Source organism: Bombus pyrosoma, linkage group LG16 (genome assembly GCF_014825855.1).
Source record: "Bombus pyrosoma isolate SC7728 linkage group LG16, ASM1482585v1, whole genome shotgun sequence".
Lineage (NCBI taxonomy): Eukaryota > Metazoa > Arthropoda > Insecta > Hymenoptera > Apidae > Bombus > Bombus pyrosoma.
Window position 1 is genome coordinate 3,972,927 of NC_057785.1, and position 22,789 is coordinate 3,995,715.

The 22,789-nt window shown below is 38.8% G+C and overlaps 1 protein-coding gene across 9 annotated transcripts in view; it reads left to right on the plus strand.

Annotated features, from left to right (window-relative positions):
- The window catches only part of LOC122576209 (rho GTPase-activating protein 100F), a 54,859-nt gene that overhangs the window by 22,947 nt on the left and 9,123 nt on the right, over positions 1–22,789 (plus strand). For 7 of the 9 annotated variants that reach the window (XM_043746139.1, XM_043746141.1, XM_043746147.1 and 4 more), the window contains exons 1-10: positions 14,865–15,447; positions 17,725–17,838; positions 18,502–18,684; positions 19,151–19,309; positions 19,692–19,921; positions 20,395–20,653; positions 21,277–21,288; positions 21,878–22,130; positions 22,211–22,474; positions 22,563–22,721. In XM_043746139.1, coding sequence (XP_043602074.1) covers positions 15,163–15,447; positions 17,725–17,838; positions 18,502–18,684; positions 19,151–19,309; positions 19,692–19,921; positions 20,395–20,653; positions 21,277–21,288; positions 21,878–22,130; positions 22,211–22,474; positions 22,563–22,721 — 1,918 coding nt within the window. In that variant the 5' untranslated portion in view covers positions 14,865–15,162. Of the gene's footprint in view, positions 1–14,864; positions 15,448–17,724; positions 17,839–18,501; positions 18,685–19,150; positions 19,310–19,691; positions 19,922–20,394; positions 20,654–21,276; positions 21,289–21,877; positions 22,131–22,210; positions 22,475–22,562; positions 22,722–22,789 lie in introns of those variants that run through there. The other 2 variants (XM_043746140.1, XM_043746143.1) reach the window with 2 other exon arrangements.

The window sequence follows — 22,789 nt, forward strand, 5'->3', positions numbered from 1 at the left end:
ATTATTGAGTCACTCTGTAATTCCTTGATCCTCAATTGACACCGTATGACGATTAGCTACATTTGTTTATGTTACGTTTCTTTGGAGAATCTCAATCATTTTTTATCCAGAAAGGTTTAACAACTTTGAACTTTTCTTCTTAAAATATGTTTCCAATGTCTGATTTTCATATTGGTAATTTGTGACATATAATTTACAGAATTTTCTATCGGTAATTATGCATTAATTAATTAATGTGTGTTTTTGCTGTTACATATTTGTTTCTTTATAAAATGCTGTTTGTTCAAACCCGATTATGGAAGAAATAGAAAATTCTCAGAGGTATAATACACTTGTCAAAATCTTCTAATCTATGTATAGACTCATTTAGTTCGATTCTGTGGTTCTGTAAAATTAGTGATGAAGTACAATCTACACTAAGTTATAATCGTCTAATATCGGATCTATAGTCCTGCGTGTATAATCAACGACAAACTCTGGTTTAAATCTAATTTAGGAATAATAGAAAATTTTATGACATACGTAATTATCCAATTACTATACCTCTTAGCTTAGTTTAAGTTTATGGTCCTGTAAAATTGACGATAAAGTGTAATGTAAACTTAGCTACAATTAGTATGGATTTATATGTACAATTAATGACAGAATCTGATTTACATGTAATTTTAAAAATAACAGAAAATTCTTTCATACATTGTTTATTGTAATAACTTGGTTTATATTTATAATTGCGTAGAAGCAAACCCAAAGAGTTAATTGAGGAGTGTTCTCAAGAATATGGTGAAAATCAAGACAATTAGAGTGATTGCCCGGGAATAAACCACGTCAACGTGCATGCGACTAAATTTATTCCGGTTGATTCGGGAAGATAATGTAATTACGGGAGACGTCGGCGAACGTTCAAATTATCTCCAATGTGCAGCGTCGAATTGAACATATGCGCTGCGGTTGCGAACGATAATGTCCAATAATTTAGGCCACGGTCTATGACAGATTTTGCAACCACAGTGTCACCGAAAAATTATCTTAAAATTATTCTGATTAACAAATTACATTCTGCGTCTCTTTAAAGATAGCAACTATTCGCATTAAAGAATTTCCTGCGTTTTAGAAAATTAGGTTTGAACCTGATTTCGCAAAATCACGCATTCTTATAAGAATCGACTAATTTTGACAAAATACCAAATATCCCAAAAATTGTATATCGCTTCCAAAATTAGAACCAAATGAAATTGTACAAAAACCATGAATCCCAATCAGACGTATTAATTGTAATAATTTGGAAAAGCACGAGGAAGCGCCAATTATTCTAAAAATGTTCCATTACCTTGAAAAACCTAATCACAAATAAATTTCAACAGATTTTAGTTTCCGTTCTTCGTTGTGCAATTTTATAGGCAAAAATTGCTTCCCCTCGATTTCTAGTTCGATCTTTCAGAGAGAAAGGAATAATGCACGATCCTTAGCGAAGACAATAAGATCAACGGGATGAACGTTACCCGTTTTTGATCTTGAACTTTTCAAAGAGTTTGCCACACGTTTGACATTTAGCGGAGGCACTCGGTTATCTACTTTAGAAACCGGCGATCGATCTCTCGACATCATTCTATAACCTTTGACCGAGATGCTTCGACGGATTGAATTACTCACGTTCGTCCAATTACACCCAATTTCATGAACTTGCTACGTATCTCCATTATTCCTCCTATCTGATCAATCAGGATGTTTGACCTAAAGGCTGGTAGAGTCAGGCGATTCCTTGAGAATATTTCATGTAAACGTCTCTGTGATTGTTACTATTTTTTATTTTCACTGTCTATCAGTACCTTTATTAACATTAACTACCGTTCTATGCTGGTAGAATTTCTGTGAAAATGCGCAAAATCGAGAACATGTTGTGTATAAATGTTTGTAACAAATTTGAAAAACGAGAGAAGACGTATTTTGAGAGGAAGATTTAGAGAGGATTATCGAAGAATTTCTTATTTCTTACTTTCCAGTCGTTCACGATACTGAAATTTTCGTTCAAATGATCTCATTGAATGGATATTTCGATTAAAACTTTGCAATAAATTTAGTTGAAACAAAAGGAGATTCGAGGGATCATGGGAGGGTTGTTAATTTTTTCAGCTTTCAGTTCTCACGTTGACGAAATTTAGCCATATTTTGGCTAAAACTGTGCAACACATTTAAGAGACACGGGAAGCTATAGTTAAAGATTGCATGATGAAATTTTAAATATTGGAAAATATTTTATTTTCCACGGTATTGGACTGTACGTGGAAATACCATATCACGATTCGCGTGAAATCACTGTAATAAATCTGAGAGGCAATCTTACCCAAGGTGAAATTTTATTGGTGAATTCCATTGGAAAATGTGCTTATTAAAAAATTCCACCGTGTATAATCTCGCTACAAAGCGGAAGAATATTGGAAGGCATTCCAAAGTTTAATGAGACTTCCATCTAAACTCTTGCCTTTCGTGGATCATTAATTTATATATATATATCCATTACAAGAAATAAATAATGGTACTTGTGATAGTGAAGAAAATGGTAATTTTATCAAACACAACTGTCAGCTGCTATAAAATACTATACATTTGAAACATTAAGTAAGCTCGAGCTTTTGAATAAATTAATTATGAAGTTTTAAACAAGTTTCAATTAATCATTATAATGGCTTTCAAAGAACCTTGTTCTTCTTTACAACGTTTACAACAGAAATAAAAATTTCATAATAATTGAAAATCATCCGTTTAACCAGAAAATACACTTAGCATCTATATTTACCATACACCTTCTTATCTGGTTATTTATGGCAGACAAATAGGTGCAAGTGGAAGCACGATCGTCAAACAGATCTTAAGGAAGGCGACAAATCCCAGATAAGACAGTTACACGTAGAGGATTAAATTGAAAAACCATTTGAAACGGGGTCGAAGAGACACGGAGAACCGATAGAGCACCTAATTGCCGCAGAAAATTCCATGCTTAATCCTCGGTCGACCCCTAGAACGACGCTAGTTTTCTCCTACATACACACAGGAACACACATACACCTGCCTAGCCAGTCCTTTCACGCAAGTTATTGGAAAAGTTGGAGCACGGGGGTTCCTATTGGAGGGCGGACACTGTGCGCATTTTTATGCGGGACGGTGCAACAACCTTTGTGAACGAAAAGCCCTGGAAATATCATTATGCCGCTGTGAATTCGCTGGAATGTTTGCACGTCTCTCCCACCTCGTCATCCTCGCCATTATATTTTACAAACTTTTATATTGGATGAGCAGCTTGTTCGTTTGTTAGTTTCTTTATCGAAGATACGGTTATTAATGTTACTCTATTCTGACGATCGGATTATTCCAGTGAAATTTGTGAAAGATCGAAGGAGGGAAGATACTTTTATGATCTGACGGGACAGAGCCAAATGGAAATTATGATAACTGGGAAGTAGAAGATATATCGGTAACATCGATGAGGACATCGTCAGTTAAGGGCCATTTGGAATACACTTCGGACCTGGATTCTCCAATTATTCGATGAAATCAGATGAAAAAGAAGAAAAATATGGTGCGAAGTGCCGAGTGAGTGCACTCTTGCCGGACAATTAATTTTCAAAGTGTCTGTCTCGCCGACGGAAGTTGGACAATTTGCGAGGCGGTGATTTTCGGAAACAGCCGCGGAACAAACGAACGAGTGCACTCGTAGTTGCCGAAAGCGACACTCGCGCGTAGAGTACGCGTAACAACGGGCAAACGACCTGCACAACTTTTGGTCCCGCGTCCACGTAAATCAATTCTCGCCTAATCTCTACGGATAACTGTAAACAACTTCGTAGACAGGTTTGTTAAATCTCTACTACGTGACGATGCTATACGTGGTCTCCGTTTAACAGTAGAAAAATCCTTCTGCATAAGAACAGCGGAGAAAGAGAGAATCTGTCCGCTTAAACGACTACGAGTTGCCCCTTCAAAATAAAAAAATAATAAAAATCACCGACGCTAGAAAAGTACAGGAAAATTGAACAAGAGGACAACTATGATACGATGTAATCTGAGATTAACACTTTACCGACCGCTAGCTGACACTCCAATACCATTCTTTTCGTTCATCGCGAACGGTAAGTTTTTCAAAATGGTACAAAACTGTCGCAGCTTACAAAGCAACGCAACTGACGCAACTGAGCAAGGTACCTTAGTACCAAATAACAAATTACTGCTCAAATAATGAGAAAGATTGCCGGCGACAAAAAACCGATTAATCGGTAATCGGTCGGTAAAGTGTTAAGAAACGATGATGGATACGAAACACGCGTTAACTTGCGTGTGGTTCTTCTTGTTGCAGTGATGCCAACAATGGAATCACGAAAAGGATATAAATAATGGGTATGTGTGGCTACATGAAACCTGGAAACTGGGAAGATTTTCTCGAGCGTAGCAAATCGAGGAGAGACGGAGATATTCCTGTATTTTTCTTCGATAGGATTATAGGCGTAGCTTGTGCACGGACGAGCAGGATTACCCAATAAGCGGCTCTTTCTTTTCCCATGGCCGATTCCGGGGCCGATATCTCCCAAGTGACCGACTCCGCTACGGAGTCGAAAGTTCTCTTCAGGCTTGTCCAAAGCCCACTTCAGAATGTTCCTTTTATCGGAATCGCATTCTAGGAGACTCTTTTGAGTGTTAGAGACGTAGACACATACAGTATCTCTTTGGTATATACATTGGACAACGCTAATTCTCCTTTCGAGAAAGAGCCTTTTTTGAGAATTGTTGGAAATAGAACGAAGGTGATTATCGTATTTGTTTAGAAATATTATTCCGATATGCGTTGGGTCTTGGAACGTTTCATAACAAATTTATCACTCGCTTTCCCTTCATTTGTTTTTCCAATTATTATGTTCAGCTTGGTCTCTGTTTTCGATTCCTATTCAAAAGATCATAACCTTTTGCTTCATCCTAATAAGAAGATGACAAGAACTGAGTAATCTCAAACGTGTTGGTGTTCTCTTCCTGCCTGTGCATTCCATGTTTTAGGTTGATGGTTAATAAATTCTTTCTATATCTGACTTCATAAATTTTTTTAAATTGATATTATGTCCTTTTTAATATTAAATTTTTACAATTTATTTCGCTAAATTTATTCGTATTTATTACAGCACTTCTGCATATTCTTACAATTTTGCGGGTAGAAATTGTAACGAAAACATATGAAACAATAAATTGCTGTTCCTGCCACATCCTTGTAGATGAAAGATATTTACATCGGTCGACGTCCCGTCACTCGATCCTTCAACTTCGAATCCCGCAACACCACTATGCCTATTATGATTTATGAAACTAATAATTAATAGTTTCCACCTAAGGAATCTTCAGCGAGAAGTTCATCTACTGCTCAGTTTCAAAATCGCTCGTTTATGCAAGTAATAATTAGTTAGCTGGTTTCAAAGGATTTCTCGAAAGTTGTCAGCCGACTTGCGGGAAGAACGCATCCTCCAAGTGGTAGACAAATTCTGAAAAGTTTGGTCAACGATTTGCTGCTGAAACCGAAGGTTACAATCCGCGAGGGCGATGTCAGGCTGGCGTTATTAATTTATGGAAATACCCCTCTTTCACTAGTTCGAGAAGGTTACCAGCAATTTACGTTGTTAATTGCGAAAGTTTGACGGCCTCGTGGCTCGTGCCCTGGTTATTAATGTCGCCTACTCTCTACGCGCTCTGGTAACGCATGCCTCGTACAATACTTTTTTTTCTTCCAGGTCAGACCCACTACAGCTCAAAAATAGTGCAAATGATTCGTTTGCTGCAGAAACGTTGTGGAATGGCTTTTCATTGTATGCGAGTGTAGAAAAGTTTACTACCCAAACTTTTTTCTGTTTGGGAAAAAAGCATGACGCACATGCTGCGTCATTAGGGAGACCGTATTCGTTTAGAGTTTCATGTCTAGAACGATAATCGGTGAATACACGATATTTTTCTCGATCATTTATGCTATTTTTAATGTTTCCTGGCATTTTGAAATAGGTCACTTTTCATAATAAAAAGGACTATGTCAAATATGTCGCAGCGCCAGATTTGAAAGTATTGAACAATCAATTGGGGCGAATCGTTGTGAACATTCAAAATTTAATAGAAATAGTCCAAAATAGATTAATTAAGATATTGCACTTTTCTCTTAACAAAAATTGATGTCTAGTCACATGTTCTGCTGCTGAAATAATGCAATTCCCAGACAATGAATTCCTGTGATTTTCGTATTGTGGAAGCATTTGATCTATATCGAAGGAATATCAATTGGAACAGGCATGTTCAAGGGATTAATTTTGGTGTTGCATCCCTGACATCGTGTGAGAGTGGTTGGAATCGATATTAAATTCCCAAAAGCATTTTATGAATTCAATAAAAGTGACCTAGTTGAAGAGGAACTGTACGATGCTTGGTGAAAGTGGAACAAGATAAATAGAATAGTATGTGTGTGTGTGTGTGTGTGTGTGTGTGTGTGTATATTGTAATGGTGGAAGAGGAATTGCCGAAAATTTTATTGCATTCGTCCTTCACTGAAAGATTCCACTTAAACCGGTAACCGTATATAGAAGTTTTATAAAACTTCATTGAAACATAACCTCTTCAAAGAAAGCAATCTCCGAGTTTATTAAAATCTGAGGACCATTAAGTAATACAAACCTCAAACGCTTCTTTTATTTCATAAATTTGATTGGTTGTAAAGAATTATGGTGACCCTCCTGCCTATTTCCCATATCCGAGCTCGCATTACCTTTACAATTGGGATTCCCATTTTTAAGAACCATGTAGACTGTAGGTTCTAAAGATCAGTAAGATCCTAACTTATGCAATGGTTCAACACATCCGCGTCTAGAAACGCAAATACATGCGACGTCTATTTGCTTTGAAGAAACGTACTATTAAAAGAAAAATCTTTCAGATAAATTTAGGACACGAAAGATTAACGAAGAAACCGGATAATTTACGATCGGGGTTATTAATATTATCGTTAGAACGTCCACTTTCAAAAACCAGCATCTAAAATTAAAATTTTAAATAAGATCAAAAAATAACTAGGATCTAATAAGAGTCTGTAACCGCTTTAAGCGCAAATTATCCGGCAGTAAATAGTACCAAGTTATCCAGTAGCTTAAAAAAGGTGGAGGAATCGCGATGAATCCGTTACAGCGAAAAAATTGGACACGCAGCTTTGTTGCAATCAACGGCTCGCTTAGAAGCCGTATTAACTTGGTAAAAAGCTAGTACATTGGCGCAATATATGTCACGTATCGTACGTACTTGGCTGCGTACATACGGGCTACAGGCGCCCCCCTGTACTTAGCTGCGTACGTACTTCTCACCGTACTCCCGTATGTACATAGACCGGGTAGACATATAGTGAGTGCACACTGGCGTGCATCGACCTCCAGAGGGGGATAGCGCGCGCACATAGAGACCCAGTATAGAAATGTGGTCAAACACCCGGACAGAGAGGGTTCGAGACCGAGTGAAAAAGAAGAGTGTGGCTCCACCCACACACCTTCGTTCAGGCGCGTGCGCGTTTATGTGCGCGCGTATGTGTAGAGGCAGAGAGAGAGTGCACAGTAGATGAATTCAGTTCAGTTCAAGCTACTTCAGGATCGTGAGACGCAGGCGCGTTGACCGAGCATCGTATTGCAGGAACCATCCCTCTCCTCGTACTGACTGCCCTTTGTTTCTGAATTTTTCCTGTGGCTCTGTCTGTCTCTTCTTCTTCTTACCCTTCTTCCCCGTCTTTCGATTGTCTAGTTTCTTCTTTAACTTCTTTTCCCATATATAAGGTGTTACGAAAATATGTAGCTGACTAAATTTTGATGTAGGGTCAAACACTTTTGTAGGCATCTCGGGCACATTTGTAATAGCGGAAGAAGGTTTTGTAGATAGTTATAGGTTAGGAAGATTCTGTTCTGGAAGGTATATATATATATATATAGGTTTTCGTCACGTTGGATATTCGTGAAATTGGATCCCTTTTTTTTATCCCCTGTTGTTGGACTGTCTAATTTCTTCTGTAGTCTTTTTTTTTGTCTATATAGGATGTTGAAACGATACGTAGGTGTTCAAATATTGTATCCTTATATATTTCTAAGATTCTTTTGTTCACTACTAAGAAAGAGCAAAATGTGAACCTAATGCTAATCTACTCCAAACTAAAGTTTATCCACCTATGTGTCTTTCTTTAGATGGCATCCAGCGTACATTCTTCTGATTGTTCTGTACATCACATTGAGTGCATGTAAGCCTTTCCTTACATGTAGGATCGTTTCTTGTTTCTTCTTTGAACCCCGACTTTGTTTCTTCTTGTTTCTTCATTGTTTTATCTGGAATCCATTTTTCCGTTTCCAATTCTTTGCCCCTACCGTGTTTGCCTATCCTCTTTTATCTCTTTTGTCTTTCTTCAAAGTACACATCAATAATTTTTGTACCGTCTGCCCTTTCTCTATATACTTCGCGTCCCTTTTTGAGTATACTTCAGTTGTTCTTGCCCAGTCTGGCCTAACATTCGGTGTTCTTCTTTCCCAAGAATGCTCTCGCCTCCCACTCCTTCTTATATGCCATTCTTTAACCCATTAAAAATACAGATCGCATTAATACAAAATTTTATCCTTATTTTTTCGTTAGACAAATTATTTCAATGAATTCTTTTGTTTCATCATTGAGATTATGGAAGATGATTTCAAAAATATTTTTAATATCCCTTTCTTCACTATACTTTCGTCTATCTATATCCTACAATTCCATATACAGAAATCAAGATATTTATACCACCGTAACCACCTAGTTTCTCAAATCATGGAAACATCTTTCATACCTCCAATTTATCTAGTATTCTATAAAACACATATATATTTTATCTCCTTTTTCCAATAACGTAGCATTTACGCATTATTCCACAAGTCCTTAATGGGTTAAGCTTCCACAGTTTGCTCTCTTGCAAAGCATACTTCATTTATCCTTACTCAGTTTTCCCCCTCGTCTTTCATCTTTTCTTCTTCCATGCATGCTTCGAGCTCTTTTTCTTCTTTTACACATCTTTTCTCATCAACCGGCCATCCCACACAACCTTCCCATTCCTCTCCTCCGGTGTCCTTGTCCGTCCTACTTCCCCTTTCTCCCACCACCCAGGCACTACTCTCCCCACTATAACTCCAACCTATCCCCACCACTATCACTGCATCTCCTTCCAGTGGACCACAAACGATCCTCCTTCTCGTTCCCTTTCGTCCTCGAATCTCTCCCACCGCCGTACATTTTTTCGACCCCGAACGATGCCGAACGTGCGTACGCCTGCGTACCCGCCGTTACTACTTACTACTACGTTTTACTACTGATACTTCCGGGCTACTACGCGCAGCAGCGTAGCTTTACGCTGTTCCACCTTTACGCTACCTCCCTCCCCTTACCCGCTGCACCCTTCGACCACCCTTCCACTTTTTCTATATTTTGTCGTGGTCAACCTATCTTCATACTGCACCATCGTTTTTCATCGTTTGATCTAATCGAGCAAAAAAGACCGATTTCTTTGATTTTGGTTTTCAAGGCTGATGTGAGTACGTTTTTTAGGTTAGAAATTGGATGTTACTGAGGTTTGGTTTGTGAGATTTTTAGGGTTTCTTCATTTTTAGGCTAGAGAGTTGACCGTTATTGCTGTCCTGTGTTACAAAACCGTACTTAATATTTGAGGTTAGATTTAGGAAATATTGAAGATTGGTTCTTACATACAGAGAATAAAATATCAATTTAGAAATGATTTGTGATACATGATGGTAAAATTATCATGATATCTCAGTTTAAAATTTCACTATATCAGTTCTATCTACGATAGTTAGAAAATTTGCTTATATCAGATTTAGATTCGGGATTGATAATTTTGTATTGGACTGAGCCTCGTATTGATAACAATAGCATTAGTCAGAACAGGTACTTACGTTCATATGAAGAAGTTTTCGAGTAATTTTTGGTATCGATGTTCTGGTTTCATTTTATTCTCCATTGGGGTTGATTTGAACGAGAGAGAGCCAATGGAGCGGTGCCAAATTGAAACAGAACCGCGGTAAATCGGCCGCCTTGAATCCAGCCCAGCAGGACACGTTTCGACGTTAGACTAACCTAACCCCCTGCCCTCCTTCCACGTTTTTCGACCCTTCATCGAATCTCTTTCTCTCTCTATCCCAGAGCTGCCCACTTCTCCACACTCCGTCAGCCACGAAATAGCCACTTGAAGCTTTGAAAGTAATTCATTTAACGCTTCACGCTGCGTTAAAACTGCGCTGACCCTGTGAATGATTAGCGAAACCGAAATGATTTATAAATCTCCTCTTTCAGTTTTTTCTCTTTTACTTTTCTCGATCATATTAAATTTATTAATGCTTTGATTCTATTTGGTGAAGAATTTTTCACATTATTTTTGAATATTTGAATATGCTTTTACTAATGATATATGATACAATATTAAAGGATCTTCTTTCTAGACGAAACCTAACCTAACTCAAAGAAAGTGAGATGTTTGACTACTCCTGCATGATTTTGTAAGTAATATTATAGTGACACTATGTTGAAAGATGTTCTTTTACGAAACCTAATCTATCCCAAATCTGAAGTAAGTGAAACATCTATTAAACTATTCTTCCATGACACTATTTTCAAGAATTGTTCCTTAAGGTGAATCCCCCTGATAAATCTAACTGGAACTAAACCTAACTCAGACGCAAAGTAAATGAAGAGTCCGTTAAATTCTCACATCTACTTTTGTCAGTAATATATGGTACTAGTTTCAAATTTTCTTCTATAGCGAGTCCCCTTGCGAAACCTAATCTAACCTAACCTAATCCAAATGAAGAAAAGTCAGTGTAAGTTAGGTCGAAAGAGAGACGATGGAAGATTGAAAAATCAGTCGCGATCAGCGAAGCGATCCAACAGGGTTCTCGATACCGGGACCGTGGTTAATCGCGTTAAAACGCTGAAACAACGGTAAAACGAGGATCCACGAGGCGGAGGCGTGGACACACAGCACAGGACACGTAAAATCCGGCCGTTCCTGTGGAAAGGTCGTCACGCCTGCGCCAACAATTTCGTTCGAAACTCAATGAAACGCCACGCTCTAATACCAGCCACGCCGAAGAAAAAGTGCCCAACCTCCCTTCTCCACCTCCCATTCAAATTAATTCCTCGTGAAATAATTTGCCTAATACAGAGAGAATAAAAGACCTTGATGACCTGTATTTTCGTTCGAAAGGAAAAAAAGACGTTGGTTTTTATGACGGCTGGAAAACGAGAGGAAATTTTATTTTCCAAACACGGTGCTTGTTCGGTACAAACTGAAAAAAATTAATGGTTGCCTCTAAGACAATTCACCAGGTTGTTGAACGCGATCTTATGGAAGATATAGTGATTTCTGAATGAAACTTTTGGAACAATGATTTCTAAATGAATTTTGGTATTTATTAATTCTGTTTGATGAATTTAATGACACGAATTCCTAAATAAACTTCGATGACTCTGATCCCATAAACATAAGGGAAGATATAGTGATTTGTGAATGAAGTATAATAGAAGTTTTATTTTCATCGTTTTATTTTAGAAAACGACAACATTTTTGTTCTGGCTGCTTCACGGGCTGCCAGGAGCAAGGATAATGAGAAAATAATTGGTTCCCAGAGTTTGTATATGGAAGAGAATTGCTTTCCAGAGTGTTCGCTCGACCTCGATTTGTATCTGACCCAAAATCCAGTTCCGCGTGATTTCGAAAACACTTTGCTGAAATATGTGAATATTCATATTTCGATACAAATAATTATCCTGAAATTCACCAGTATCTACTCGTAATCTATGGAAGAGGAATTTTTTAAAATGCCCTCATTAACATTCTATTTTTAACTTCATAGTTTAATATTCACTGATTAAAAAAAGAACAAAGTTCGAGGTTGTAATACCCTTTAATAATACGTTTGCACCCAATGACGCACGCATATGCGTCACGCGTATATTCCACTGTGCGTCTGACGACGTATAGTGTCTTCTACTGTCTGTTTCAAAGCACACGCCTATGCCTTACGAGTATATTTCACTGTGCGTCTGACGACGTATAGTGTCTTCTACTGCGTGTTTCAAGGCACACGCCTATGCTTTACGAGTATATCCAACTGTGTGTCTGATAACAAACGAGTACTTTCCACTATGGCTCTAAAGATGTACGAGGATATTCTACCCATGCATCTACGGACTCATACGTAAGCGTTATGAGTATATGCTCTTGTATATCTAACGATAAACCAGTATTTTCTACTGTATACTCTGATAACAAATGGTTATATTTTACTATGCATCAGTAGTCGTGCTTTCAAAAGAATTTGCTACTAGAAGAAAAATCTTCCAACAGAGCTTTCTTTCTGCATCATCAATACCATAAATAAATGTATTCTCGCATTCATACGCGAATTTTCTAAACCTAACCTCCAAATTCCACTCCAAAATAATTTCACAGAATACAAAATAGATCTGTCGCAAGAAGCAAGAACCTGGGACCTTAGACGATTAACCTGGACCCTACCAATGAATGCAGAATTCGTGGAAGTGACTCGGTTGCAATCAGAGAAGCGAAACATTACCGTGAGGTCCGCTAGCGCCATTACAGACATTCTTCCTACAGCTTGGAAGCGCAGCCACCATTAACACCACCGTTACCACCATCAGCACCTCCGTCACGGGTAACATTACTACGTGCAAACGCGTACGAGCCATTGCACCTCCTCGCCAGAGGCGAGAGACGACGAGATTTTATAGTGGAGGGGGTTGTCGAACCCTGTAGGAGTTGCTCGATGGAGAAAGAACGGAGGAGAAGCCGGGTAGAGGGACAAGGAGCCACGTGAGAGATAAATACGTGGAGAAACAGGATGAAGACAGTGAGAATTAGGGTTGGTTAGGTGGAGAAATCGGAGATTAGAGCTGGCTGGACGGAGGAAATGGAAAATTATGAGCGGAACCAAGGTAGAAAGAGCCAAGATTCTGCACATGATAAGATGATGAAACGAAAAGAAGTTGTAGCAAAGGGTATGACCAATATGTTTTTTTATAAACCATCTTTTATCCCCGACTTTTACAGAAATTAAATGAAGAAAGGACCTGACTTACAAATTTATCAACCAAATTTTTAAAAGCTATAAAGATGCCAGGATTACCTTAATTATGTTCCATTTTACAGATTACCATGGCAAAGATTACTATACCAAAACCAGTATATCGCTATAACAAAATTTTCCGGCTTTAGACTAAGGTCCTAAAATAACGACCTGCCTAACTTGTGACATTATAAATTCCTCTAATTAAACAAGCAGATTACAAATAACACCAGAGACAAAGGATCCACGACAACATTCAAATAATAATATTTGTGTGTCGTTAAGTTGGCAGACAGAGGAACTAGGATTGGACCATTTCTGTGTAAAGTCAAACAGCGTTGCAACTAATCAGCAGTTGAAGGAATAAGCAACTTACAGCCAGAGAAGAGGCAGGATTTGCGGTGGGGAAAGTTGGAAAGAATAGCAATGCAGACAGAGAAAAGCGTTTATGGCTTACATAAAGGAAGAAGCACACAGGGGATCGGGAACTGTACAACCGTTCTGTGTGCGTGTCGGGTGGATAAAACGAATTGTTGGGAATGGTAGAAAGATGTCAAGAGACGCGGCGAGTTGGATGCAATTAGAGAAGAACGGGCTGCTTCGCGAAATAAAAGCCGGATAAATGAATATCCTCGAAGCAGGGTAAAATGGGTCGAAGTAAAAATAATGGGAAGATCGATGACGAGGATCTGTTCTCTGAGGCGAGTATGAAAGATGGAAGAAGGAACATGGTTGTAAATCGTGAGAAATGAAGAGGAGGAGAAAGGACCAAGCACAAAAGAGTATTGATAGTTCTGGATGATGAAGAAGAGCTGATAGAGTCTAGGTTGGATCAGGCGAGCTGCAAGACGAAAGGAGATGCTGGTGAGAAACAGGTTCTCAGATTAGCAGGAAATCTGTTCTGCACGATATTCTCCAAGACTCTGTTCAATTTTGCATCACATAGTACAAGGAATTCTTTCGTAATATTGTGAAAAAGAATTAGTCTTTGGTCACAGTAGATACGTGTTCTTAACAGTCGAAGGTGATTAGGATCCCTCAACGATCCCAATATGTGTTTGATATTCCTCGATGACTGTTCGATAATTGTTCCCATTTTGCTCTGCAAAAAACATCTATCAACACTTAATATACTACACTAAATCTTAATCTTCCTTAATTCCTGTTCGATCTCACAAACTCCTCGATGCACACATCGATAGCCTTGTAATAAATCAAAAAGCAAACGAACCTAACAAAATCTCAAAAAAGCCAAGTGGAACCTAACCTAAAAACCAGATACACCATATCGAAGAAACTCAACAATCAGCGACAACAAAAAAGTCGCGGTAAGAAGAAGCACATCCCGATTCAAAGAAAAACCTGCACAGGAGGAGAGAGGGAGAGAGGGAGAGAGAGAGCATAGCAGAAATCAAACGGCACAGAGAGGTGCACGGAGCTGGCAGAACGCGTAGACGTAGCCAGAGAAACCCGGCAGCCGGTGGAGCGAGACAGCTATAACGTATAGACAGAGATAAAACGAGTGGAACAAACGAGGGGCGGCAGCGTAACCGAGAATCACCGCGAGAGACAGAGTAAGTTAAGACAGGGGTGGGAGGTTTGGTCGAGGATGGTGGTGGGCTACGGTGACGTCACATCGGGTCGATACTCACCCACACTCCATTTCCCGGTGTCGTGGTGACCATGGGGGCGCAGGCGCGGCCTCGTACGCTCCTGAGCGCTCCTTCCCGCCATATTAGCCAGCATGGGGTAGGCGAGGATGTTCTCGAGGGGTGATACGGGCTGTTTCTTCTCCCGTAAGGTAATTCGCGTACCTGCGTCGCGTGTTCGGACCCCCTGGTGTCGTGTGCGGTTTTCACCATCGAACGAGAGAAGCCTAATTTGGGTCTCCCTGTGTGGACTGGCCGGATAGTGTGCTAGGGTGGACCGGTAGCCCAGTTGTGTCGGAGGTCTGTAACGACCCCACTGTAGTAGACCCCACTGTGTTCGTGTAGCACGCATGGATAAACGTACTATCCCAAGAACGACGGACCTCGATACCTCGAGAAGGAGGAAAGAGGAACAGCAGAGGGCCTGGACACCGGTTGAGACCAGGGAGAGGGGTGCTGAGGGCTGCACGACCAAGGCTGAAGAGCTCCTAGCCGCTGCCGCCGGCCTTCCTGAGGACACGTCTAACAAAAGGGGCTGCAAATCGGCCGCGCAAGTGTGGATGTCTTTATTGTCCCTCTGTGATCGGATGTGCGGCTCCGCCGCGTGGCTAGTGCTCTTCACATGTCTCCACGGGGTGCGTTTCCGGATCGCGTGATCTGCTTTGAACGAAGGGAGAGAGAGAGAGATAGAGAAGCTCTTACGATGTGGAACGTGTGCCGGCTACTCGCGTGCTGGATATAGACTAGATGTAGGATGCTTGTAAAGAGGATAGTAAATGTGATACGCATGAAGCGAGAATACGGGTGTAGTAGTAATGGTGTTAGGGGTTTATAGGAGTGTGGGTATGTAGAGCGACCAACGATGAAACTGAGGTACAAGAAGAACAGATTAACTGGGTTCTGATCGGTGGATGACAGCATTCATCGGAAGAGAAAATTTTGAAGCTTGTGATTAGTATCTTTATTACTCTTTGAGATTCTCATCTGAATTCCTATATGGAATGCTGTATGGGATACTGTATATCATACAATATACTTTTGGCCTAGAAGTAATATTGAGAAAATAATTTTCCTTTTTTAACAATGTCGCTCAAAGTTCTTGAATTGATGCTCTTAATATTGAATTTTGAATATTGAATGCTACCATATTTAGAAATTTTTGGGTATTGTTCCTAGAAACCCCAGGAATTAACTAAAAATCACTGTATAAATTTGTCTATGAATTTGTTAGAAATTAGGAACGCACCGTGACATATTGATCATATAACCACATCCTCAGCTAGATTACTCCTCAATGACAAAGTAGCAGAATAGAGATCTTTATGGAGATTTAAGTTCTATGAAAGAACAAGAGGGAAACGTTGCCATTTCTGGCTAATTCTAATTGAAGCAGCTTTTGTAACAAGCGGTTGATTCCCCAGCATTGTTTATTACTCTTAATGACTTCTATCAGGGTACTTGTGCATATAGTTTCTTAGCATTGAACGGAACCTCTGCATACCCTGATCAGCTCAAGGTAGCTTATTGGTTTCAAGATGTGTACAATTGAGGCAATTCACTATACACTGTGAAGTATCTTCCAAGGAAGAAACGATCAACTGGCGGAATATTTAAGCACCGGTTAAATGATTTTTATACCTAGCTCAATTTGATTTCCAAATTGGTCCAGTTTCCAAATAGAAAGTGTATTTGTGAAATGACCAAATCTATTTTTTTAATTATCAACTGGATACACAAGTAGGTTTTTATCACTAGAAATGACTAGATGGGATAGAAACTCTAGGGACAATCCACATATTCATATATCAAAATTGTGTTTAATTCCTAAAATACCATAACCAAAGACTTAATTACTAGCTATAGTAGAAAAATATGAAGTCCACTGTAGAATCTCTACTTTTACCAATAATGTCCTAAAATATAGGGCGAAGGGGGCCAGTCTGAATCAATGTACAATCTCGTCACCAATTGCTGTAGAATTCCTAAATTAGTCATGCAAAATTTAGCAACCAATTAAATCCGTGGTTCTGGAAACCGAATTAATAATAAGCCGTCTAATTTCGTCTGAACGAGGAGAAAAGGGAAAATTGAGGATGGTAGACCGATGTTTGCACGGGGTTGATTATTATCTCTCCCGGCCCTGGGTTGGCAGCAGTGAGTAGTGGTGAGTAGGCGCCTTTGCATCGGTGACCGACAAAGCGGTTTCTATTTTCGGCGGATCCTCTGAAGCGCGTGCATCTCTGATTGTCCGTAATTTCACAGGTAAAAGCCGGCTGGGAGAGAGAACGCTTGCAATTTTTACGAGCCTCTAATCAGCACACTGATTGAATCTCGCATGCAACCGCCGCGAAGAAAATTCCCCTCCCATTTAGCCCGATTTGCTATAGCTTTTAAGCTGATAGGGAAATCCCCCTGATACCTTTCGTGCACCAAACATTTTCATTTTCCATTATTATGTTTATCTTTAAAAATTCAATTTGTTATTTTCGCCCCCTTGTAATTTTTCTCTTAGTACTTCGAAACTTCCTTTGATTTCTTTCCAAGATTATTCGTGATTTTATTGAGGATCATTTAGGGAGACGCATGATCCTAGATTTATGACATGAATTAGAAATTTCCTTTCTGTTTACTGCAATAAATTTCTTTATACTTTTCTATGTTTTTCATTTAAGATACTTTGAATAGCTTTGCAGCGTCTCCATAATGAAGTCAGGAATCCTGTATGATGAAAAATCCTTACAATTACATCGTTTTTACAGTTACATCGTGAAAAGAAGTAATGCTGATTATAATACCAAATTTTATTTTGCCAAATTATAAAATTTTATAAACACCTATTAGCTTGCCCAAGCAATTAATAATACAAAATAGATTACGAAAGTGAAACTAATCATACATTAATTTTGATGCAGGAGGGCCGGGGGGAAGTGACAGACATCAGCGCAAGTCCTGGAAGGCAAGCACCTGCCAACCAGTTGCGCCCCAAGGAACCACCCCCCATGGTGATTCAGGGAGATTTCAGAAAGGTACTGACTTCCATGACATTTTTGCTCTTCAGCAATCTATATACATGTACTAAAATCTTACCTTTTTTCTTCTGGTTATCCTACCTCGTTGTCAGTGAAAGAGATTAAAATCCTGGTTCCTTATAATGTCCCATAGGAAAAGCTAGATATCCTGCTGTTTTCCAGACCAAACATATCCTGATCCAAGGGGATGATTAGGTCTCCAAGGAGGCAATTGATAAACCCAATTACTTCAAAAATGAGAGTAGACAGAGGAAAGCAACTGAAACAGGGAATCAGATTAGAGAAAACTATCAGGCCAATTTACCTTTTTCATGAAGCTGTTCAGCAATAACTCTAACAATATATACAACAATCTATAGCCATTATAAAAAGGAACAGGGAGAATTTAAGAAATACTTAGGCTATAGATATGTTGAAATTACAATTTTATAAAAAATATATTGGTTGACGAATAATTTTAAAAGAATAATTATTGGAATTGAGAAATATTTTCCTTGGAATATTAAAATTTATAATATTACTATCAAAAATTTTAGAAGTACAATATGAATTGGAGAATATTTTTTTAGAAATGGTTATTGGAACAGTTTCATGGAATATTTTTTATTCGAGTGCCTGTTCATGACATGCTGGTTGAAGTGGAAGGACCTGTCGTTGCAGGTGAGTGGAATCAGCACAGAGATCTTCAAACAGATCGAGACCGTCGAGAACGATCATGACGCCTCGACAGCAGCGGCCCTCGAAGCTGTCGAACGAAGGGGTGAGATGGTCGTCCGAGTCATCGAGCCACGACAGATGGGCAGACAGGCGTCCGAGGCGGCGAAGAAGTTCATTGCTATGCAGGTGTGACATCATACCAAATTCCCAATTGGATAAGAAAAATTAAATCTATTTCTTCATCTATGAAGACGAAACCTCAATTTCTTAACTAATAATAATATGACAATAAAAGAAGCTTCAAACTTGAAAAATATTCCTTAAAGGCTATAATAATATAAAAGATCTTTGTAAAAAAATTTTAAACTTAAAAAGTGATCTTCTAAGAAGCCGGAAGAGAATTTTTATTCCATATATATCTTCTTATCGCCATTTCGTCATCTAAAAAAAGCACAATATCAACCTTCGTCCCACGTACCTCCTTCTGAACACAAAAAAATCCAATATTAAGACAGTAATTTATTAGTTCATAACTTAGTTGCCACTATATAATGAAGCAATAAATTTAATCAACAAATTTTCCCGTTTTTTCCCATAATGCTCTTGAAGTACTATTTATAAGAAATATTTTATTATTTCTATGGTGTTCTAGGATCCAAAGCACCCCATCCACTTTGTCGAGATAATCAAAAGGCCAGGCCAGACGCTGGGGTTGTACATACGGGAGGGCAATGGCGTCGACAGAAACGACGGTGTCTTTATCTCGAGAATAGCCCTGGAGACCGCAGTCTACAACAGCGGCTGCCTGAAGGTTAGGAAGCATCCTTTTCCTTGAATCCTTAATTGCAGTTCTAGTATAGCCAATTTAAGCTTGCCACTTACTGCAGTTATTCTTGTGGGAATGAAAATCATGAGACTCACTGATTTCTTCTCCGAAATATATATGAGGAGCTATCTGAAAAGAAGATTCACAAGACAATGAATAGAATAAATTGATTTCGTAGAAAGAAGAATTAATCTACTATTTGATAGCTTATATTTAACATAAATCTGTGAGTCCATTTCTTTCAGAATGTTCTTCTTATTTTATCTTCTGTGTATAAAGAAAAGATTCTTATTTTTTTAATCATGATTATTTCTAAATTTAGTAATATTTTATGTAAATAATTTACATAAAAATATGTTTTATTTAGGTTGGGGATGAAATCCTAGCAGTAAATCTGGTCGATGTGACGCACATGAGCCTGGACGATGTCGTGATCATTATGTCTATACCCAGGAGGCTCGTCCTGGCGACTAGGCATGGCCAGCATCAGCCAGTCTCACATAGTCGTCAGACCGAGCACAAAGCGCCTCCGGTTGTGGTGATCAAGAGGGAGCTAAATGAAGATGAGAGCGACCATGCAACGAGTAACCACGTCAGGTAATTATGTCTCAAAAATATTTTATAGTATCTAATATACTTAGAATTCTACTGGTACTTACAAGTACATCTTCTGTGAAATTTCATATACATATACATTTATGCTGTACTAATTGTAAAAAATAAACAATTCTAGATAGGAATTAAATATGGCTACCCAGAGAAGGAAATCTTTTCTTAGTCCCAATATTAATCTCGCCATTTTCTTACAGTTTTTAAAGTAACGATAATATTTGTTTGATTTCCGAGATAATTACAAGCCTGTTATTTCGCAAATAATTAAATATAAAAAAAGTTTACGATGGAAGATTTATTTAGATATTTATCAAACTTTTGCTATTCACTTCCTGGAAACTTTAATTATTAATCACATTGCTTGGACTGATCTATTGTAAATTCCATTAAAATCTAATTAAAACTCCATTTGTTGATTGTAATCATAAGTTGATACAGTTTTTGTATTCTGATTCCAGGGATGGCAATCGTAGGCGTGGCGACGGTCGTGAGATGCTACCTTCCCGGTCTAGATTAGGTCTGTCGGGTCTAGGCTCCAGTCAAGACCTAGGTTCCAGCAACGGTGATTTATACTACAACTCCAGACCGGAGGGACACTGGTCGTATCAACCACCACCACCTCCTGTTATCACACATCAGCCAAAACCCTCTACGACGCAACACTTCCAGCCTTATGAGCGTGGATACCCAAAAACTTTGGAGAGTTTAGCTGAAAAAGTAAGCCTGTGTAATGTTTTACTTGCTCTTCGGGACTTTGACGCAGGTCGAGGTTTTATTAAATGAAAAACATTCGATTACATAAAGTTCAAGCAAGAATTAAGATTGAGAAAATAAGAGAAATTGATATTGATAAACTTTGCAAGGAAGATATAGGAAAGGGAGTTTAACCACCGTAAAAGTTACGATATTGGAGAAGAATGCAATATCTTAATGTACAATTTGGCGTTTTGTTATTAAATCTCCACCTGCGTTTGAATATAGATCACATAGATGTTCTAGACGATGTGGATCGAGCACCCTTTCATATACCTGTCTGCACCAAGTTGACACTTGTTTGCCCTTCTCTGTCTTCAATTGCGATAGCGATTCGAATAAGAAAGTGGTGAATTCGTGGCAATGACTCGAGACACTCCTGATAATGATCAGTAATGCTGTGCACCGTCTCGATTTCAAATCCTTCTAATAAAACAAAATACCACGAGTTTCTTTTATTAAATTGCTTGAAAGATTGTCTGAAATTGACTTAGAGAGTAGACGGTTCGCAGCTCGCTCGTGTTTCGACCACGTGTTTCACATGACTAATCGGTTCTATGAATGAATGCTACGTTGATATTAACCAGGATTTCACAAAGGTAAAGAAACCACTAACTCTTTCTTGATATCTAGACTTGTGTATGCAGCAATCCCCTGCACCGTGCATCACCTGGACAATGAATAAGTATTTATACTCTATATATCCATAATATTAGGAAGAAGAAGTAATGTAAAAGATTTAATAATAGAAAATTAAACGAAGACAATAAATACTTTTCAATGTTCAGGTGGAACAAAACAACTGTCGCTACTTATAACGTAATTCCACTTTTTGTTGCCTTGTAAGCTTTGCTCTGTATGTTCGTTCTTTCTTTTTCTTTCTTTCTGAGTATTGTCTCTTCTCGTGGCGATCCGTGGTCGTCATAGTCCATCATAGTGATATGTGGATTTCTATGTAAAGTGTATTATAATCTATATAGAGAGATCTATCAATCATGATGGCAATATCTAATTATATTTTCCTTTGATCACAATCGACTTCCTAATTTATCCCTATAGATAACGTAAATATCTTCTATTAAAAAATACAGATCAAGTGTTATACGAATAATCGATTGCGATATGAAAGGAAAATAAGAGAAAATTGTAAAAGAGGGAACATAAATTAATTAATTCGGTTGAATTTAGGTACACTCCTTCTACACGGGGCCAGTTATGCCCTCAAATGGTGGTCGTCGAATGTCCACGGGCGCAGGAATGCAGTCGGTTGGCAGCAGATTGTCTAGTCAGACTCAGCCATCGCATTATGGTTATGGCCAACACTCTGGAAGTGGAAGAATTATGCCTAGAAGCGGTTCAGATCAACATTTACCTCGCGTTGATTACACAAGTATTACCACTCCAGCTCGACATACTCTTCTTAGATCCAGCTTGAAGTCAGGTCCGCCACTTTACACTAAAATCATTTACGCAACTGTTTTCCTAACTTTAGACTCATATTTTGTGACGTTTCTTTAACAGGAACATCTGCGTTGAGATACAACACCAGATATGGCACTCAGGGAGACAGTACGTCGACTACTCAGAGACAAGGTCAATTTGGTACTCTAACCAGGAGGCACCGACCGTCGTTGGATTATGCTTCAGACACTGAAGCAACCTGTTCGAGTTCGCCCAAGTCGGCGTATTATTACTACAGGCACAATATGAACAATCCGCCTCAGAGTAGTGCTGTCTCGCATCTTGCCACCCTATCGAGATCACAGATTGGTCAGAGTTCCTCAGGTTAGTTATTTCTTCTACATCTTAACAAAGTTAGTTGCTCACGTGTGATCGTGAACAGACTTTAAAATTGAAGTTATGCTTTCTCTAGGCTTGAGATCGAATTCGTTGCCTCGTAGTGGCAGAACGTTGCCTCAGCAACCAGGTCTCAGGTCTGGACTTAGCACAGTAGCATCTGGACTAATAGATCAGGAAGATAGTGACGGAGCACTATCAGCGCCCGAACTACCTTCCATTAGACGCGATAGAGGTTAGTTTAAAATTCAAGTAGCGAGTCGATTCTAGTATTTTGAACATAAAATTGAGAATTCTATTGAT